Here is a 19,954-nt window from a genome sequence, read left to right on the forward strand (position 1 = left end):
CTCTAACATGAGCCATTCCCGCAGTCAAACATTTTTCTAGCTGGAAGGTACTTTATATAATTTAATTACAATTACACTATGCTCAATTCTTATCACTGACTGAGCGGAAAATTCCGAAGAACTATCGCCACCCCCACAGATGCCCCCCTCCTCTTACTCCCAACCAGCTGACAGCTGAGATTCCAGGTCAAACTGGGAACTGCTGTCTGCTGGACAGCATTGCCAGTCACTGAGAAGTCTAGAAAATTGTATCCTTAGAAAAAAGAATCAGGAACCCCTACAGTGTTGGGAATGTGCAACAGATTAAGCTTTGGAACACGTGACAATACTCTTGGGCCAAAGACCTTACTTAATCAGAGATGATCATTTTAACAGCTATGGTAACAATCTGCGGAAACTATTGACGATCGAAGTATTAATTTCCAAGAGATGTGAAGGGATTTGGGGGAGATTTTTTTTGGATTTGGGACCATACAGCCACGTCAACACTTTTTTTCAGAAAATGAGACATGGCGGTTTAACACGTTCTACCATTGTTTACACTAATTTATGGTATTTTAAACTCGATCGGTATTTTTGTTTGTAAATGTATTTCCTTCTCTAATGTACAAGAGCCGTTTTATCTAACTCTTTCGACATTTAATTTTTATTAAATTAATTGTTTAATTAATGTTTAATTAAATGATTGGAGACAAGTAAAAATTAATGATGTGCATACTCAGTCCATGTTACAAAGGTTATAAACACTGCTTTTAGCATTTTGAGTCCAGTTATTAACCAAGTTAAAAGTACAGTTAAAACGTTTGCTACTTTTAAAGAAAAAGCCTTTTTCTTACTTAATAAACTAATAATAATCTTAGTAACCAGTCAAAATCTTCTAACCTGTCAAAGATTCATGTTGTAACATAATTCCCCTTTATTTACTTGAAGATCCTTGATCCAAAACCATCTTTGGAAACGGACCACCAAAATGATTCTCCACCACCTTTTCCCAGACGTTTAGTTTCAAACATCAGACAAAGTTTACCTTGCTGAAGTTTTTTTTCTTTAGTTTTTGTTCCTTTACTTGTTGTTATGAAACCGATTTGAACTGCTGGGCTTCTGGTGCACCTGTCTACAGTATATGTCCTGTGAAGTTGTTTCCAGTCCAGGCCTGTCTGGTACTATACAGTATGTCAATGTTTTTTGTCTGTTGCTGCTTTGCGTTTTTCTGTTTATCTGAAGAAATGCTCCTAGGAATGAACATACAATGTTCTTTGCTGGTATATAAAAGTGAAAAATGTACAGTACCCATTATACATATTGTTATTGCAAGTGGACTCGAACTATTTGGGTGATATGACAGAGGAAACCAGTGTCCCCCTGGCCTTTTACAATCATGGCCTCCTAATTATCCCCATCTATAAATTGGCTTCATTATTCTGTTCTCTTCCCCATTCATAACTGATATATGGTGAGCACACTGGCACACTCTGGCAACCTTCACATCATCCACACTGGTGGTGTTGGAGGGGAGTCCCCATTACCTGTAAAGCCCTTTGAGCGGAGTGTCCAGAAACGTGCTACATAAGTGTAGGGAATTCTTGCTCTTGCTCTAATGCATGGCATAATAGTACAACTGTGAATAAATATGAGGTAAGGGACTACTGTAGTTGTGAAAATTGCTTATACTTATATTGCACTTTTCATGCCAAAGGATCGTTTGGCTGGGTCCTGCTTCCTCTATCACAGAAGTGCAGCCCCCACTTGTGTGATGCATGACAGCCACTATACACCAGGCCAATTGCTTTCACCTGTTGAACCAGCAGAGTCTTGGAGTTTTAATAACCAAGCAACCAGGACCCCAGTTTATCATCTCATCCAGAGGATGCCACAGTGAGCCTAGTTATCATATTGCAGCACTTGGCTAGAAAGTCTGGTCCCAAGGGTAAAGTGTCACCTGTCACCAAGATCACTTATTGCCACAACCTGCTGTTCCAGAAACAGAACTGACCAGGCCTTCCTTGCTTAGCTACAGACATCCAGCAACATCAGGCTACAAGGTATTAACACAACTGGTGCTATTGGATACCAATTACTGTATATTCTAAGATTGTTTACTGGGGATGGTTTCTGGCCTCCAACAATATCTCATATTGAGTACAAAGCCATGATATACTGTAAATCACATTGGGCAGAACAAATTGTGAGGTGTGGTTTTGATATAGACAGGGTCCTAGGCGAGGAGCTTGCCATGGAATAAGGATTTCGTTCGATATAATTTCTGTAGGTTCTCATATTTTGAAATATTCTATACATTGAAAGCAATTCTGATAGGTTGACTCTGCTGCAGTAGAACCAATAAAAATAGTTATTGGTCTAATAGGACCAAGCAACACAAAAAAGCGTGTTTACAATGTGAAAATATTTTTTTATTTAGATTATTTTGGGTTTGATGTGTAAAGGTAAAACAAGAAATGTAGGAAAAAAAAGTATGATGAACAATTATATGTCTTCTTTGTTTTTCTGTGATGGATTATAGTGTTGAATTATACTAGACACAAAATGCACACAGGTAGTAAACCATATAGTCCAGTGAGAGAATTGAGAACATTGTAAAAGTCCAATGTCTACAGCTATGTCAGAAAAGAGAAGAGATGGCACATACTGAGACTGAAACAGGTGAAACCAAGAGGATCAAGTTTTATTAGGAAGCTACAAAAATCAAGAGTTCCAAGCTGTGGAGTGAAAATAGACACTTAAAAAAGTTATATTATACTGGGTCTCTGCAAGCGCTTATCTGGCTGCATTAAAATTAAATTGACATATTTCTGTATATTTAAGTTCAGGATTAAATATCTTTTTGTTTCCATATCTGTGTGGGCCTCCTATCTTATTTTTCGGCAATCAGATTTATGTCTCTGATTTTTTATAGGTTCACGCACTGGTCCTGAACTCTGTAGTGCACTAACATCTGCCCTTCTAAATCTTTAATAGTGTGTACTGCAGTTAAAAAAAAATACAGCAAAATGTAATGAAACCATAGTAAATTGTAGTTTTCACAACCTGTCGAGGTCAGCACAGTCACATTTCTGTTTCACTTAATAAAACAAAGAGATATACAACAGGTTCTAAGTGAACAGTACTGAACTTCTGTTATATTATTGGAAAGAAAATCCTCTTTTATGTAACTGCAGAAACCTGGTGACTCAGGCATAACCTAAAGTGACTGAAGAGGCTTTCTCTTACAGTTGCAGCCGGATGTGATGATTTTGACTTGAGAAGATACACAAGGAGGCAATGGGAGGGCACACACCAGAATACCTAGTGTAAACCTGAGATGGGACAAATGATGTGAGTGGAATTACTGGGGTTAGGGTAGGTACTGTAACTGACATTGCTCAGACAAAGGTAAATACTCACTATCAATATGCTAGCATTCAATCTTAATTTGCTATTTTCAATTAAGCAGCCAAAAGCCTGAGAGCCCCTCTCTAGAGTTAGGTTGTGTGACCCACAGAGAGTGAACAGTACATAGCCCCAGTATCCTACATAATCTACTGCAAATACTTTGCTCAGGCTGACTTCCTGAAAAGACCTTCTATCAGTTGTTGCTGTAGAGTTCCCTTTTACTGGTATCACTTGTCCAGATTGGCAGGAAGCATACTTTTGTGACACATAAATAAGTAAATTCAAAAGAAAGAAAAGTTGTTTAAAACCAGATAATTGTTTTCCATATTGTCTCCAGAAACATCTACAGCGAAATGTACCTCATCACTCTTACAGTTGGTCTCCATCTAGTGTCTGGAAACCGGCATCATGACAAGAACCTTCAGAATCTGTTCAATATACTGTAATTAGTATACTTAAAACTGACATCCTTAAAAATCTCTTAATTGCATGCATCACAATAAACCATGGTGTAAAAGTCCATTAGTGTTAGACAGTAAGCACTGATTACATACACTAATGGATCACAGAACACTTTGCTGTACTGTATTCTATATTGTTTTTCCAGAGAAAATAGAATCAGCATTCAAAAGCAGTATGAAAAATTATATTTTGCTGGAATAGTTGTAATAATTTCCAGTCTTGCAAAAGAAGAAACTAGGAGTCTTGCAGAACATCCATACTAGCTTATATAGTGTGGAAACACAACGGAATAGTAAAATCCATCTGTGCATTTGTTGTGGAGATGTTGAGTTTCACTACCCTCTAGTGGATATTATTATTAATAATAATTCCGTACACTTATATTGCGCTTTTCTGGACATTCCACTCAAAGCGCTTTACAGGTAAAGGCTCATCCACCATCAGCAATGTGCAGCCCCCACCTGGATGATGCGACGGCAGCCATAGTGCACCAGATGGCTCACCACACACCTGCTCTCGGTAGGGAGGAGAACAGCGTGATGAAGCCAGTTCGTAGATGGGGATTATTAGGAGGCCATGATTGATAAAGGCCAATCGGAAATTTTGGCAGGACGCTGGGGTAACACCCTTACTCTTTTCGAGAAAGTCACTGGGATTTTTAATGACCACAGTGATTCGGGACCTGTTATAACGTCTAATCAGATAGATGGCACCTTTTTACAGTATAGTGTCCCCATCACGACAGTATACTGGGGCATTAGGACCCACACAGACCGGAGGGTGAGCACCCCCTGCTGGCCTCACTAACACCTCATGCATCACCTGCAGGGTGATATGGCTGCTGGCTAGTAATTAGTGTATGTAATCCGTGCTGATTTAGCTGTGTTTTATACTATTATGTGTTCCCATCACCAGGTAAATCATGTAAATTACATATACTATGTAATATTACAGTATGTTGTAACAATATATTTTTTCAGATTTCGCAAAAAAATACATTCATGTATGGCATGGATCATACACGTGTAGCTAAAACATGTATAATTAAGGTCGGGCTGTCTATAGACATAAAATTGATTTTTACGACTAAACTGATTTATTTAAGGTTTGGGAGAGCACAGAATTGTACCTTATGTTTTGGAAATTGTTACCTGCTTCATCACTGGAGCTCTGTGTTATTAGCCCTGCTGTCTTACATTACATTACAACAGAAACCTAAAAGAACTGTTTTATTGTGCTAAGAGTGTTTTAATAACAACGGGTCTGATGGATTTTTTTTTGTTTTTTTTTTGTGGGGGTTTTACAAAACTTGATTCGATCAAAATCCTACAGTAAATCTGAATTTGTGTACCATTATGTACTTACTTGATTTCACCATAAGAGAGCGCTCTTTAACAAAGAAAATAATATTTTTTAATTGACATAATTTTCCAGCAATCTAAAATAGCAGCACTCTTCTGCTAAACAAAAAACAATGCGGATGACTGTAGAAGAATTATCATACAAACATTTGCAAAAAGAATTGCGGGCACTAATCTTCAAAATACTTTCTTAAATCAATTTGAAATAATAATACTTCCTTGCAATAATAATTCCTTTATGTAGCACTATTCCATCACTTGAAGTGCAACATCTGTTTGGATCATGTATAGCAACAGCAGTCCCACAACACAGCAGAAAAGACAGAGAGGTGATATATTACGCCACCAATAGAACTAGGGATAGAACAGATTGAGCATGCCCAGAGTGCAATTCAACCAGGATACCAGGGTTAACACCCCTACTCCTCTGGGCAGTGTCATGGGATCCTTAATAACCAAGCAGGGCCTTGGTTTGACCTCCTACATTACAATGTGAGGCTATTACACTGTATGAGTATGCTGTACTTATGTGAGTAGTGTGCAGTTTAAAGGAACAGAACGGCAGCTGATTATTAAGGAACAGGTCAATGTTTATTCCATGCCGAAAGGAAAAGAAACAAGACACAACGTTTCGGCTGGTGGAGCCTTCTTCAGGTGTCAGGCTTCAGGCTGCTCCACAGCAGAAACGTTGTGGCTCTTTTCTTCTCCTTTCATCACGGAATAAACCTTTTCCTGTTCCTTTGCAGCCTATGCAAGCTGATGCAGCTACTGTACCTACTTGAACGTCTTCAGCTGATTATTGAACTTGCCTGGATTCACTAGGAATGACAACAGCCAGGAATGAGGCCTGTAAAAGTATGGAGTATTTAAAGAGACAGTTATTTGGAAACTACTTGGGCTGAGGGTTAACCTTCTGGCCATAGGACGAAGAGATAAGAACCCCCAGGAAGAGCGAGGAGTGACCAAGGGGCAGCTGCAGAGGTGGAGATGGGTGGGGGAGGGACGCAAAAGTGCGAGGGAGAGGAGGAGATGATGTACAGTATTTATGATGTCTGAGTGAGGAAATGACATCATAATCAATTATGAATTATAGACAGCCGAGGATTGTTGAACTTTGCCATTGTCAACCCTCCCGAACTTTCATTTTAAACTCCATTAATGAAAATGCCTGCTTAGATTACAGAAGAAGTCTAAGAAATTGTGAAATAATTCTACGCTGTGGTTTGAATGCTGGCGGCAGCTTTCAAACCCTGTTAGAACCAAAGCTATATATACAATGCAATGCTTGAGTAATCAAATATTAACAAGGAAAATGACAAGTATTAACAATGTAGTTCAGGTGGGTACTGTAGCTACATCAGCATGTGTAGGCTGAGAAGGAACAAGTAAAGATCCATTCCATGCTGAAAAGGGAAGAAAGAAAACAACTTTTCGGCTATGGAGCCTTCTTGGGGTGTCTTCTTAAACAAGAACAGCCGAAACGTTGTGTTTTCTTGCTTCTCTATTCAGCATGGAATACACCTATTACTTGTTCCTTTGCAAGTATTGACAATGTTGCTAATTGCTTAGTATTATTCAGCTCAAACAGGACTTTTTCTTTCTTCTCCTTTATAACCATGATGAACGATTTATCACCTGTTTAATCAAGAAAATGTACTGTAGTTATAACAACCAATAAACATTTAGACTATTTCAAATTGAGCTTCATTTAATATATTTTATTTCATATGTCATAATTCTTGGGGTACTATCTGGGTGGAGTTTGTGTGATCTCCCCATGCTTATGTGGGTTTCCTCCCACAGCCCAAAGACATGATGAATGAACAATTGGCCCTGGTGTGTGTGTGTGTGTGTGTGTGTGTGTGTGTGTGTGTGTGTGTGTGTGTGTGTGTGTGTGTGTGTGTGTGTGTGTGTGTTTGTCTGTCTGTGTGCAATTAGAAAATGGATGGATGTTGCCAATGATTCTCTTTTTCTGTAACATTTTCCAATAGGGTAAGAACTGTAAAAGCATTTTACTTTAAAACACTTAAGACAATTACACAAACTGAATAACTGGCTTTCTGCTCTAAATTAGAAGACACTCTTAGCTAGACACTCATCTCAGACATGTAGCTGCAGGTAAGAAGGGGTTCAAGGAATCTCCTTCTTCATGGCCACACCTGTAGTTTTAAACATGCCTTGCAGCCCTGTTAGGACTTGTCTCCAAAGCAACCCATTCTTTCTAGTCTTATTCCTACAAAGGTCTTAACATGGATACAACATTACACAATGAATAAAGTAAGGTAAGCCTATACATGAGACCTCAAGTCCATAAATAGCTTCCATATGGGTACATCTTTATTACTGAGAAAAAAAGAACAGCATTCATGCCATTGATAGAATGCAAAAACATTTATATGATAAGGGCTTGGAAATCAGAGCAGCCTGACAGTTTTTTTGTCACATTTTGAAGCATGTTTCAACTGGAATACTGTAATCTACATCAACAGGCCAATCTCAAGCTACCTGTACCCGGAAGCACAAGAATTCATGAAACCTAAAAATGATCATTCATTCACCAAGGCTTGGAGAATCCCACTACCTTTGAAATGAAAACTTTTTCCTTGTGTAGTAAAGACCATTCTCCGTATCAGATCACCTTGAACATATTAGGCTGGATGATTAACCTAAGCAGTGCCAAAATGACCTTTTATCTTCTAAAGATGATGAGCATAGTTCCTGCAAATACTTACTGAAGTACAGTTCTGAATGCAAAAAATAAAACAGATGCATCACAACTTTTTCATAAAGCTTTTTAGACAATATCATAACAAGATCATTTTAGACAATTAACCATAGTTATCTTAATGGTTTTCTAGTATGTACAGTACTGTAGGTCTGGAGTCACTTAGTTTGTGTTGTCTTAAGAAACTGATGGCCATATTCCCAAGAAAGGTTTATTTTCTAGCAAGAGTCCCAGAGTCCCAGCTATGATGTGTTTACTACTAAAAAAACATCAGATACGATAAATAAAACTAAACGATTCTGCAAAATATATGCTACATGATTTACACCTCTCACGTTTAATTTTTTTCTCTTATTCACGTTTATTCTTGGTTTTGCTCTCTGGTATGCTCAAACAGATACCCTAACCAAAGAAAAGAAAATGGACACTGCTGAACTGAACTACTGTACGTATTTAGACTCTCAGAAAAATTAAAAGAAGTTTTATGCGGTACCCTTTCTGTGTGTAACAGCACATTCTCTTCAGCCTTTTACAATAATAATCCTTTTGTTTTGTTGCTTTCTTCAATTGTTTCTTGCCTTCTAAAGTGAGTTAAATGAAGCTACTGTGTGCTTTAAATTACAGGGGGGAATCCAGACAGCAATGTTCAAGCCCCACTCTTGTTAATGCAAGTGCCAGGCTTGTCATTCACATGTTGTTTACAGTAAAAACTGTAAGATCCTGCTGCTACACCATTTTTCTCCCATTGACTTGGAATTTAAAAGAAACACTAAAAATGTGTGCATCGTATCTGATATACTGTATATACAGTACCAGACTCTTGGTTTTATACTTGTTGAAAATTAGCTTAGGCTAAAGCTACAGTAGATACATTTTAGTTCAGGTGGGTAGCTGCATCAGCATGCGTAGGCTGCAAAGGAACAAGTAATAGGTTTATTCCATGCTGAAAAGAGAAGAAGGAAAACACAACGTTTCGGCTGTGGAGACGTTTTCAGACACCCCAAGAAGGCTCCACAGCCAAAATGTGTTTTCTTTCTTCTCTTTGCAGTGTGGAATAAACCTTTACTTGTTCCTTTGCAGCCTTCAATGAAGATAGTGACATTCACATTTACCGAGTGCTGATCTGCAAAAAGGGATTCATCAGGCAATATGAGTTCATGGCCTTTTATTACAACATCCTGTAAAGTTGGTGGTGGTGGAGGGGAGTCCCCATTACCTGTAAAGCGTTTTGAGTGGAGTGTCCAGAAAAGCGCTATATAAGTGTAAGCAATTATTATTAATTAATTATTATTAAAGCACCACAATTCTACTGTATGTACACAAAATAGGTTTTTAAAAAAAAGTGTTGCAGGAAATAGGGTTCCTGTAGGACTTTGAGTTTTGAAGATATGCAATCTCATCTCTTACCAATGTGTTTAGTGTGCTAATTAGTGCAGGAAATAGGAACGGAATTTAATTCAGGTTGATAAAAGATAAGCAATAGATTTGGCCCGTTAGTATTGCATTTGTTGAGTGCTCCAGGCAGCAAATAATTTTCTCTTTTTGTTTGTTTAAATATAACTTGAGTAAATGAGCATAAACTTAAAAGCCACAGTATTTGCCATAGAAGCAAAAGTACAGTAGTAACTTGTGACTGAGATGTGGCAGAATGTCTCAACTCACCATGTTTTCAACTACCTCTTTATTGTATTTTATGAGTTCAAAAGAAACAATTCACCTCATTTGATTAATAAATTAAATAATTTTGTTTCCTTTGCTTCTCTCTCATTTCCTTTATGTTGGCTTTACCACACAATCTAAAAATTTCACTTGTACTGTGTTACCAGAGGCACTTCTCTCAGACCTCTTTGCCAACACACAGAAAACCGATTCATTAGCTTTCATTTTTCACAGCCCAAACAAGCTTGGTGTTTAGTCTTAAAAAATCTTCAGGTTTATTTATTAGAAATGACAGCTTTTGAGCTTCTGAAACAGTTTAATAATACCATGTTGTCAGCTAACTCCAAAATATTGAAAAATAGAACAATTTGAATGATAATATGCTATTAGATCCTTAAAAACACATGACTCTGTATGGCTAAAACGTTTGTGTGGGTCATTACCTCATTCAAGCTTCTCGTCTTAACAATTACACAGCCCAAACTGGCAAACTGTAAGACCTGTAATTCAGGCAAGTTGCATAAACAGAGGGAGGAAGAGCATAATGAACTGTGTTTTTCTGCAAGTGATTTTTCTAATTTTTCATGACATATTGATTAATTTGATTTGATATACTGGAAACATTTTTTTTTGTTATTTGATTTCAAAATATTAACCTTTCGTGTCTAATCAATATGATTTCTTTAACAAAAGCTTCAAAAGGATGAGTGTAGTATTGATTGCACATTCAGTTTTAGCAAAAAAAAGTTTATTTTTATTCTTATCTTTGCAGGAAAACATCTGATCAGTAAAAAACAAATAGGTTTTAAAAGAAACCTAGACTAGAGATAATTATAATCATACAATTTTAAGAAACTGAAATAAAATCCTTCTTTTTTGTGAATGAAATATTTTTTCTTCTTTATACAAAAGAAACAAACAAAAAACACCAAACAGGTTCTCTGCTCAGCTTATGGAAAATGATATAAAAAAATAACCATGAAGAAGAGAATGACTCCTGAATGATCACATCTTGATAGTCTGGAGACAAAGTTATAAAGACAGAACAAAATCTTCTTAAAATAAGTATAAGCCTTCGGGAGAGTGGTGCACTTCATGTTTCAAGAATAGTTTGGGGTGTAATCACCTTTGCTTTGTTTTAATGTGTAACAACTAATTTCATTTTCTTTAAGAGTATGTAAGACGTCTGGAAACGATGGCCTGAATTGTGACTGTGTGTGTGCCCCCTACAAGGGACTGACATCATCCAGGGTGCACCCATTGCTTGCTGGGATAGGCTCTGGCTCCCCCGCAACTTAGATCTGGAAGACGTAGTTAGGAAATGGATGGATGGTTAGAGTATGCTAAGGAAAACAGCTCACACACTCCCAAGAAATTGCATTAGAGGTCTTCGATATCATTTACATGTAACTCATCCTGACACCAATGCTGTTAACACAAAACCTGAAATTACAAAATCCGGAACAAAACACTGTTGTCACAACGCATTTCCAATATAACCAATGACATAAAGAGCTATTTTTACTCCTGCTTGGAATGTGTATTCTGAAACTCTCGAGCCTGAGCAACCGAAGGTGGTGTACACTGCTGATATGAGAAACACACTGTAGAGACTGGGGACTTGAGGAAAGATATAACAAAGGTATGACCAGTGAATGCTTTTGGGAGCTCCTTGTTTTTCTCATCTGTAACAGGCAATTTCTATTGCCATTTCTAATGGCAATTTTTATAGTAGGTAATCTGTTTTGGAAAGAGACAGACCCAAAACTAGGCATGTTAGATCAAGATAATGCTTTTCATTTCCGAAATGCAGGCATATCATGAAAGATCTGATTAGTGGTGCAGAACTACCCTCTGTGGGATTGACTAAACACCTCTAAGTCAGAAAACTCCCCCCTATCAAGCCTCTTTACTTGCCCCCCCTCCCCCCCCCAATATGACATGCCCTAAGGCCTCTAACTTGAAGCACCCAAGAATGTGCACAGCAAGAATGCCAAAGCTTATGTACACAGGGAGAAATGTGCTTTCTGTCACTTTTATTTCACAGTGACATTTGTACCTGGCATACAATGAAACCAAATGGTTTTAAGAAAAAGATACAAAGAAATCATGCAAATGCAGTGTTTTGTGTTTATTTAAAAAGTCAAATAAAAAAATCTGCACTTTTTTTTCGTTTCCAGTTTTCTCAAACTTCAGAGTAAAAACCAAAGATGCTGTACAAGACCGACATACACGAGAACAGTTTTAAGTGCTGCCTCAGCTTAGCAAGTCTAAAGTACAAAACCAGAATTACGCAGCTTTTGTCATTCACACAGGGAAGCATATGGATTCATTCTCATACAGTACAGTACATGCACACCAATGGCTTAACAATGCATGACATTTTTATAATATAGCCTGCAAGTTTACATGGAATGTCATTATTTACATACATTAAATATGAAATGTTATTGAGTGAATAAAATGGGTGATTTCTTTCATCCCTATGCATTCACTTACATACAAGAACAACAACACAGGAAAACAGAGCTGAGATTTATAGCAAAAATCAGATGACTCATGACCGAGATTAAAAACAGCCCATTGTCTGTAATTTATGTGCTTTAAATTACAGTTTCACACTAGCAAGGCTGTTAATTTAACCCAAGTCTGTGCTTGAAGGGAAAAATCTGAATCACGTCTGTAGTTTCAACAGACAGTAAAAAAAAACATTCTAATGTTAAGGTATGACATTTGACAAAATTTTATAAATTATTTAAACCCAGGATGTGATTAAGAAATGTTGTAGATTAATAGTTTGGGTGTTTTTATTGTACTTTAAAACATTTACTTTTCATGAACCAATAAACTGACCATAAGAAACACAATAAATAATGGACATTTTTACAGTGTATTCAACCTGTTTTTAATACATTCAGTCCACTACCTATGTCTTGAACATCAACATAACCAAGTCATAAAGGAATTTGTTCCCTAACATTTAATCTTTGTTCATCAACATTTGATTTCTAATACTGAATTTATCAGAACTCTATAAATTTGCGCTACATAGAATGTCATTCTTTTTAATTGGCTAATCATGTTCTTGTGCATCTCTGAAATATTTGTGAGAGGTTAGTTATTTATGGAGAAAGAAAGAAAGTTGTTGCATCATTAGTTATCCATTTACAGTATATTGTACCTTGCACGTGTCAAAGCAAAACAGAAAGAGCTTCTATTCTAAAATAAGTGAAACAGTCCAGTTTAAAATATTTTGTCTTGTAAAGTCATCTCTTTGGTTTCAAGAGGAGATTTTGAGTGAAGCAATTGAAATGTCAGGACCTTTAGTTCCAGATAAGAATTAAAGTTACAATGTATTGCAGGGGTGCCCCACCCTGATCCTGGATAGCCACAAACCACTAAATTTAAGCATCACCCTTAAATCATAAATTTTCCAACACGTGGAACAATTTTGTTTTAAGCAGGTGATTTGCTTGGACTACAGCTCTCTAGGACCAGGGCTGGTCACTCCTGTTCCAAGGAAAGATAATGTAAAGCAATACTCACCACATGTTACATTTTACATGTATGTTTCATATATTATATATGTATATATATAATATATATTTCTACATAAATTATATATATATAACAGCAGTGTAGTTTTTTTTACTAAGTCAGCTTTGGTAAAAGGGATAATTTGCTGACTACCCCATTTAAAGTTAATATAAAAAATCTATCCTATATTGACATTGTACATGAGTTCATGTGTACAGTTATGAAAGACTTAAAAAAAAGGTTCCCTTTAGATGTGTACAGTGCTCCTGGATTTGCAGTAGGGATCATGTCCCAGGGGCTGAAGGCTGAGCTGCTCAGATGTGCCTGTGTCCTGAGGCAGACCCACACTGAGTTGGTCTGGCCTCTACACATAATCCCTGCCTCCTGAGGCCGCGGTCCGAGATTTGGGGTAATTTGGGGTCTGTCCTGCGCCCCTCCCTGAGCACGAGCAGCAGAGGAAAGCCCCTCCCAAGATGCAGAGGGCGGCAGCACCCCAGCCTATAAACACGGCTTTGCCAAATTCGTACCTGAAATCAGAATACACTGCATTGTAGCTTTTTTCTCCAACGTAATCCAACAGCATTCTTCACAGTGAAGCTGAAAACATTTTGATGACTTACAGTCTTACTTACTATTTATACCCTTTTCTAAGTCAGACAACATATACTGTTTAATACTGTACATTGTATTTAGACTACTAACTGCTTTGTATGAACACTCAAATATATATAACAACAATAACAATATATAATACAAGCAAATATTTTTTTAACTTAAAGATCCAAAGCAATAGTAATGATCAATGAACAAGGCTGAATGTTCTGTCAGTTACTGTATAACATAACGTTCTATGATCAAAAATGGAATGGTATGGAAAATAGCATTAGCTAAGTAATGAATTAAAAAAAACATTATATAGTATATTTGTAGATTTAAATTTAAGTATAGTAGATATTCTGTTGGTAAATTGTTATTAGAAAACTATTGTTTATCTTTTTTTTATTAAAACTGTTTTAAACTAGGGAGGAATAACTGGTAAAGTACATTTTGTAGCTGTCCCATATCAATTATTTTTAGACCCTGAGGCTACCAATTTGTTGGTTTAAAGGAAACCGGTTTGGTAACCGGGACAAATTCAATGCCTTAGGTTAATAAGAAAATGATAAGACTCGGATCTAGGTCTAAAGGAATCCCCTGTTGCAGAACCACACACTTATCCCTCATTTTATACCGTACCTGCTGTTGGTAGGAGTGAAAGGGTTGTAGAAGTCCTGTGCAATTCTATTAGCATACCAAGATGTTGCCACAAGAGCACATAGACCTGCAGAAAGAATGGAAAAAGACCATATGTATTAATCCTGCTGTATTGTGTTGTATACTACATCATTAGAGCAGTAGAAAGAAAATATAATTATTTTCAATGAATAAGGTATTATACCGATACACATAAGAGCTGATGACATGTAAATGCAAATCCTTTTCAGTCACTACTATGTAAAGCTGTTCTGGGTTTATTTTTGTTTCATTAGTTGTCTCAATCATGTTGCTACCTGCCTCTCTTAAAATTCACCTCCGATGAGACACTGTTGCCCAGGTCAGCAACATTTCATTTGTGAAACAGCATGCCACTTTGATTTTTGTAAATTGCATATACCTACTATTTACAGATACAGTAACTATTACATAAATGTAATCATTTCATAGTCTAAGATATCACATTCTTGTTGCCATAATTCCGTGACCATGGTATTTTTTCCATTTATTATAATCACACTATCAGACAGGATAACACACGCCTCACACACTCTGTACAGATGACATTACAAACAGGATCCCACTTAATTCCTTGTCTTACTCACTGTAATTGTGGCTGGTGAGTTTTCCCCGTGAAACAGCAATTTTCTGAAGCCCATCATTACATGTAATCGTTAACGCGCGTGTGTCAGATAAGTAAAATTAGACCTGTAGGTCCGGGTGAACGGCAAGTGTTGATACTCTTAAGTGCGACTCGGTTTTTAAAGTACTTGCAACTGCCATCATCATAGCGTCAGCATGGATTAGATCTTCATGAGGAGAACGGCCACGATTGTCAACTCAAACTGAAATCTGAAGAAAGCAAGCGGTCTCCCACCTGCGAGAATGAAGATGGATCCTCCTATGACAGCAATACGGCTCTTCTTCTGCTTGTCGTCGGCAAAGCAGGTGGTGCACTTCATCCCCAGCGAGGCTATCAACATGGCGACCGCAGACAAGAGAATACCAGCAATCATCAACGCCCGTGTGGCCTGGACAGAGGCTGCAAAACACGTTACAATCATGCTATTACATCACGGCTGCTGGGAGGCAGGGATAGAAAGGGAGATTGTCTGAACTCTGAAGTGCCCGAAACTACCAGATACTCCCTGACGTCCATGTTTTCTAGCCTTCTTATTCAAAACTGATGCAGCTCTACTCCGTACTGTGGGGGCACCTCTACTTCATGTCTTTTAATCTGTGTCAGAAGGGGGCGTCTCTAGAACCAAGGGGCAATTGGAACTAGATTCATTATGATGTCTTATGCTGCTTCACAAATTAAGGGAAATAAAAAAAAACATTCATCCCTCTGTTTATTGGTTTTCTTGATTTCTTGTTTCCTATAAGTGCAATGTATCGGTGCTTTAGATTCCTGTCTTAGCAATGGTTTTAAAAACAGGAGGTATTGGTGGAGTTCCGAAAGTTTCCCTGTCAAATGTTGCATTATTTATGTGGGCTTCTTTGTGTGAGCGTCAAGCAAGAAAAAAAGACGGCACACAGCCCTCCCCCAGAAACCCCATCAATCTTGAGACTCCTGTTCTGACTTGAATGGAAGAAAAGCGAGACAGAGATCAGTGGTGTAGAGGAGGGTGTTACCTGTACAGCTGGGTTTTAAGGTCCACACTGATACAAGACTAACTCCAAATATGTGGACACATGCACTGGGGTGGGGTAACCCTCAATGAACACCCACAAAAGACCACAAAAAGCAGTGAAATAAATGATCTGCTGTATCATTCAACGAGTACATAAAGACAGAATTAATAGAATATTTTGTATTTCACAGGTATTCCAAGTATTGTAAATGATATTAACCACTAACCACTCTTTTATGGCAGTAACCTGAAGGTATAGCACCTTATGGAACAGACAAAACTGACTAACAAAGTATAATTAAGACATTCTTTAAATTTGCTTCGCATAATTACTAGGGTGACTAGCTTTATTTATTGCTTTCAAACACAACTATCATTTTTCGTGTGCATGCAAGGACATATGTGCTTGGTTGATGTTTTTCATGACAGTTCATTTCGTGCTGTCAGTCAACGGAAAGTGGCTTTCTATTGTCGTTTTTCTCGAGTGAATGAACTGATAAATTAATGCACAGGGCAGAAGAATAGCTGTATATTCATTACAGAAATGTTTTTATTCTTGCATGTTAATGTAGATCCCTGTACACGATATAATTCCTGTTCTTTTTTTTTCGGTTACAAACATAAACCAAGCTTTAATTTAAAAACGAGATTTTGATAATATAAGTAGATTAGACTAGAGCTAATTCACAGCTCTTGGATCGTGGATTGTTTTACGGATTGGAGCGTTTTCTGCGTTGAAATTTGTGCGATCTCTCCATGGTGGTGTGAGGGTTCTCCGGGTGATCCGTTTCCTCCCACTATCTAAATATACTCTATGCAAGTTAATTGCTGTCTCTGTCCTTAAGTGTGCGTTTTGCACTGAATTGGCGTACCGTTGCGCATTGTGCTTACAGGATATGGGCCATATGCCCCTAACACTTAAGAGAATAAGCGCCTTTGTGATAATGAATGTATATAATTTATTATTACAAGGGCTCGTTTAAAATCATTACACTCTTATGTTAGTATGTCTTAAATTGAATTGTCTAAATCAATTCAGCAGTTCAAATATTTTCACAACATCGCACAACAGGCTTAAACGTTTGCATTCCATACAAATAAAGTTTTTTTTAGGTTGAAGTGCTTTCCTTTATGTTTATTATATAAGATCAGACAGCGGTTGGTTTTGCATAAAACGTTTGCATGCTTGCATTTAGCAAAGAGCTGCTTAATATTTAAAATAATGAAAACCTGATAAAATATGTATTTAAAGGTAATTTAGGGGCATTTGATACGAGGATAGAAAATTAAAACTCAAGGAAAGCCAATAATTAACCGTTTCTCTCATTGTTAAATTATTTTTTAAACTACAGAAACCTAGAATACGATCCCTAGCACAATCTTAATTTATGAAACGAGTTATTCGTACTTCTAACTCTTCTCTGATTTTTTTCCAGAAATTCTGACCCTAACCCTCGTTATCTAGTCCCGATATATTTCGCTCATTCTTTCAGGTACTGCTAAAGTGCTCAGCTGATCCCGCTCGCTTTGTCGTTGCTCTTTTCAATACTTACACGGCAGCTGCAGAAGCGAGTCGAATACTTTGCACTGAACTTGCCCGGTGCTCTGAGACACGCACGACATCCACAGCCCCTCGTAGATGGCTTGCGCCGTCACAATGTTATCTCCGGCGTACGACGATGCCTTCCACTCAGGCATGGCAGTGGATGCTATCAGAGCAATAAAGCCTATAAAAGCCAGGGCATACCCAAGTAGCTGTATCCCTGCGTTTGCCATTTCTAAATAACTGTGCTGTCCAAATAATAATGATAATATTTTTTTAAAGGATTTTCTTCTTTAGGAAAAAAAAAAGTTACTATAAGACAGTAAGTCCGCTAATGAAGCTCTTGCTACGAAAATTCAGACCGCTTCTTGAAGCTCAAGTTGCTGTGGAGATAAATCAAACTCTTGATCAAGAAGACATCCCGCAGGAGCCTGGAACTTGTTGCAATCTCTGTCGAATTCACCCGAATGAGCTCGCTCCACCTCGAACCCGAACTTTAAATTCGGAGAGAGCGCTCGGTAGCCCCCTCTGCTGGTCTCCGCGCCGCAACACAGGAACTTGATAAAGTCAACTACAAACTGGTACAGTACTTTGCACCTACTGTACTGTAGCCCTGAACGTCCACTTTACTCACCTTTTAATTCAAAATACATCTGTTAAAAAGTGGTTAAAGAATAAAAAAAGAAAATTCAGAAGTGTTTCTCGTTTGCTAAATTGCTAATTGAAACGTATTTTCATTTTACACCCATAGAGGATAACAGCAAGGTATTATTTTCGAACACACCCATTTACAGTAACATGTCATGTGTTATCCTGACTGTGTGGTTAGTCGATGTGTTTTTTATGAGTAACCGTTATTTCGTAAATATTATCACTCGACGGAGTGTTGTTTTTATTAGCTTTCTGCAAAACAGACTTTTGCTTACAAAGCGGTACAAAAACGCAACAGCCCGTTAGGGATGCTGCTTCGTAGCTCTTGGGACCTGGGTACAGCTCTGGCTTGGAACACCAATCTGTGTGGAGTTTGCACGTTTCCACTGTTTCTGCCATGTGAGGATTATATTGTCTGTTCGGAATTGACACTTTCAGGAAGAAGTTCAAGACAATTTCATAGCTGGGGGCAGGTTATGTTCCCAATAATGGGCATAGGACTTTTCTCATTACAGAAACAGGTGGTGCTAGCCTCTTTGTCATTACTTATATAATGTGTACCTTATTTAATCTGCATGATTGTTCTCTATGTACATTATTATTATTATTATTATTATTATTATTATTATTATTATTATTATTATTATTATTATAGTGGGGTCATTTTTATCCGCATTTACTTTTTTTTTGTTCTCATATGTACAGATTTTGTGATTCTTATTTGATTCATATTTTATAGATTTTTAATTGTAAAAAAAGCAAACCAAGATAAGAACAGACTAGTAAATATCCACAGCCCCCACCTCCCCCTCCTGCATGGCACCCACTCCAAGTTGCAATCTAAGGGACCCAGGGGCAAGAGTCAGACAGCTGTGAGAAACAAGGATTATTCCTTTGCTGTGCTGGTTGCAGAAGTCCAAGCATCTGTCTTCCCCTCCACCACTGTAGCGCCATGAAACTGAGCACTACAGAGCTCCATATAGATGATATCAAGACAGGACAAGATCCAGAGTTGCCAGGGGAGGGTTTAAGCAAGCTTCCAAAACACTGTCCCAACATTTTTTTAGCTGCAGTAAGGCCAGTCAATAAAACCTGTACCAGCTTCTGAGCGAGGTCAAGATCAGAATTATTATTTTATTAAGTGCACAGGAAGAATAGATTGATTTTCAATAATACTCCCAAAACCCCAGTAACTAGGACTGGAAGGTATAAGTGGACTGTTAAAGAGATTAGGTTTGTCTGAAAACTGAAGTCAAATCTCTTCATAAAGAATTACAGGACTTGAAATAAAATTAATAAGCTACGTTGATGACAAAATTTCCTTGGAGAAGCATTCAAGAAGAAACAGTTTGAGATTCCCAGACAAATACACTGCCGATAAGCAGGATGTTTTATATGGGCATTAATTTCAATTTTGCTCTTTTACTGTTGATAAAATTGTGAATTATTTCATGTTAACTTGATTATAATACAGTGCATGGCCTAACACTTAATCGGATGAGCTCAAAATCAAATAGAAAGAATGAAAAGTGAGCAAATGGATTTAATAGATTTGGCAATGATTAGGAAGCTTATTGGATACACTAAGAGCTGGGCTGAACTGGTGTTTACTGACATAAGGAAGGCAGAAGGAGTCAAAGAAAAAACAATTCCTGATTCATAAGCAGGCAAAGGCACAGATACAGTAGGGATGACATCAGCAGCAGAATCAAGATTCTTATTGTTGTTGCAGCCACAG

At 37.6% G+C, this 19,954-nt stretch overlaps 1 protein-coding gene across 1 annotated transcript; it reads right to left on the reverse strand.

Moving 5' to 3' along the window:
- Nucleotides 1-11,713: 11,713 nt before the first annotated feature.
- On the reverse strand, nt 11,714-18,051 carry LOC148677009 (claudin-1-like). The gene is made up of 4 exons (XM_088616684.1): nt 17,576-18,051; nt 15,266-15,430; nt 14,371-14,455; nt 11,714-13,661 (listed from the first exon to the last, which is right to left on the reverse strand). Exons 1-4 carry the CDS (start codon nt 17,796-17,798, stop codon nt 13,499-13,501), a joined length of 636 nt encoding a protein of 211 aa, XP_088472810.1. The 5' UTR covers nt 17,799-18,051; the 3' UTR covers nt 11,714-13,498.
- Nucleotides 18,052-19,954: the final 1,903 nt, after the last annotated feature.

The sequence above is a fragment of the Lepisosteus platostomus genome, chromosome 2, assembly GCF_059453375.1.
Source record: "Lepisosteus platostomus isolate fLepPlt1 chromosome 2, fLepPlt1.hap1, whole genome shotgun sequence".
Taxonomy (NCBI): Eukaryota; Metazoa; Chordata; class Actinopteri; order Semionotiformes; family Lepisosteidae; genus Lepisosteus; species Lepisosteus platostomus.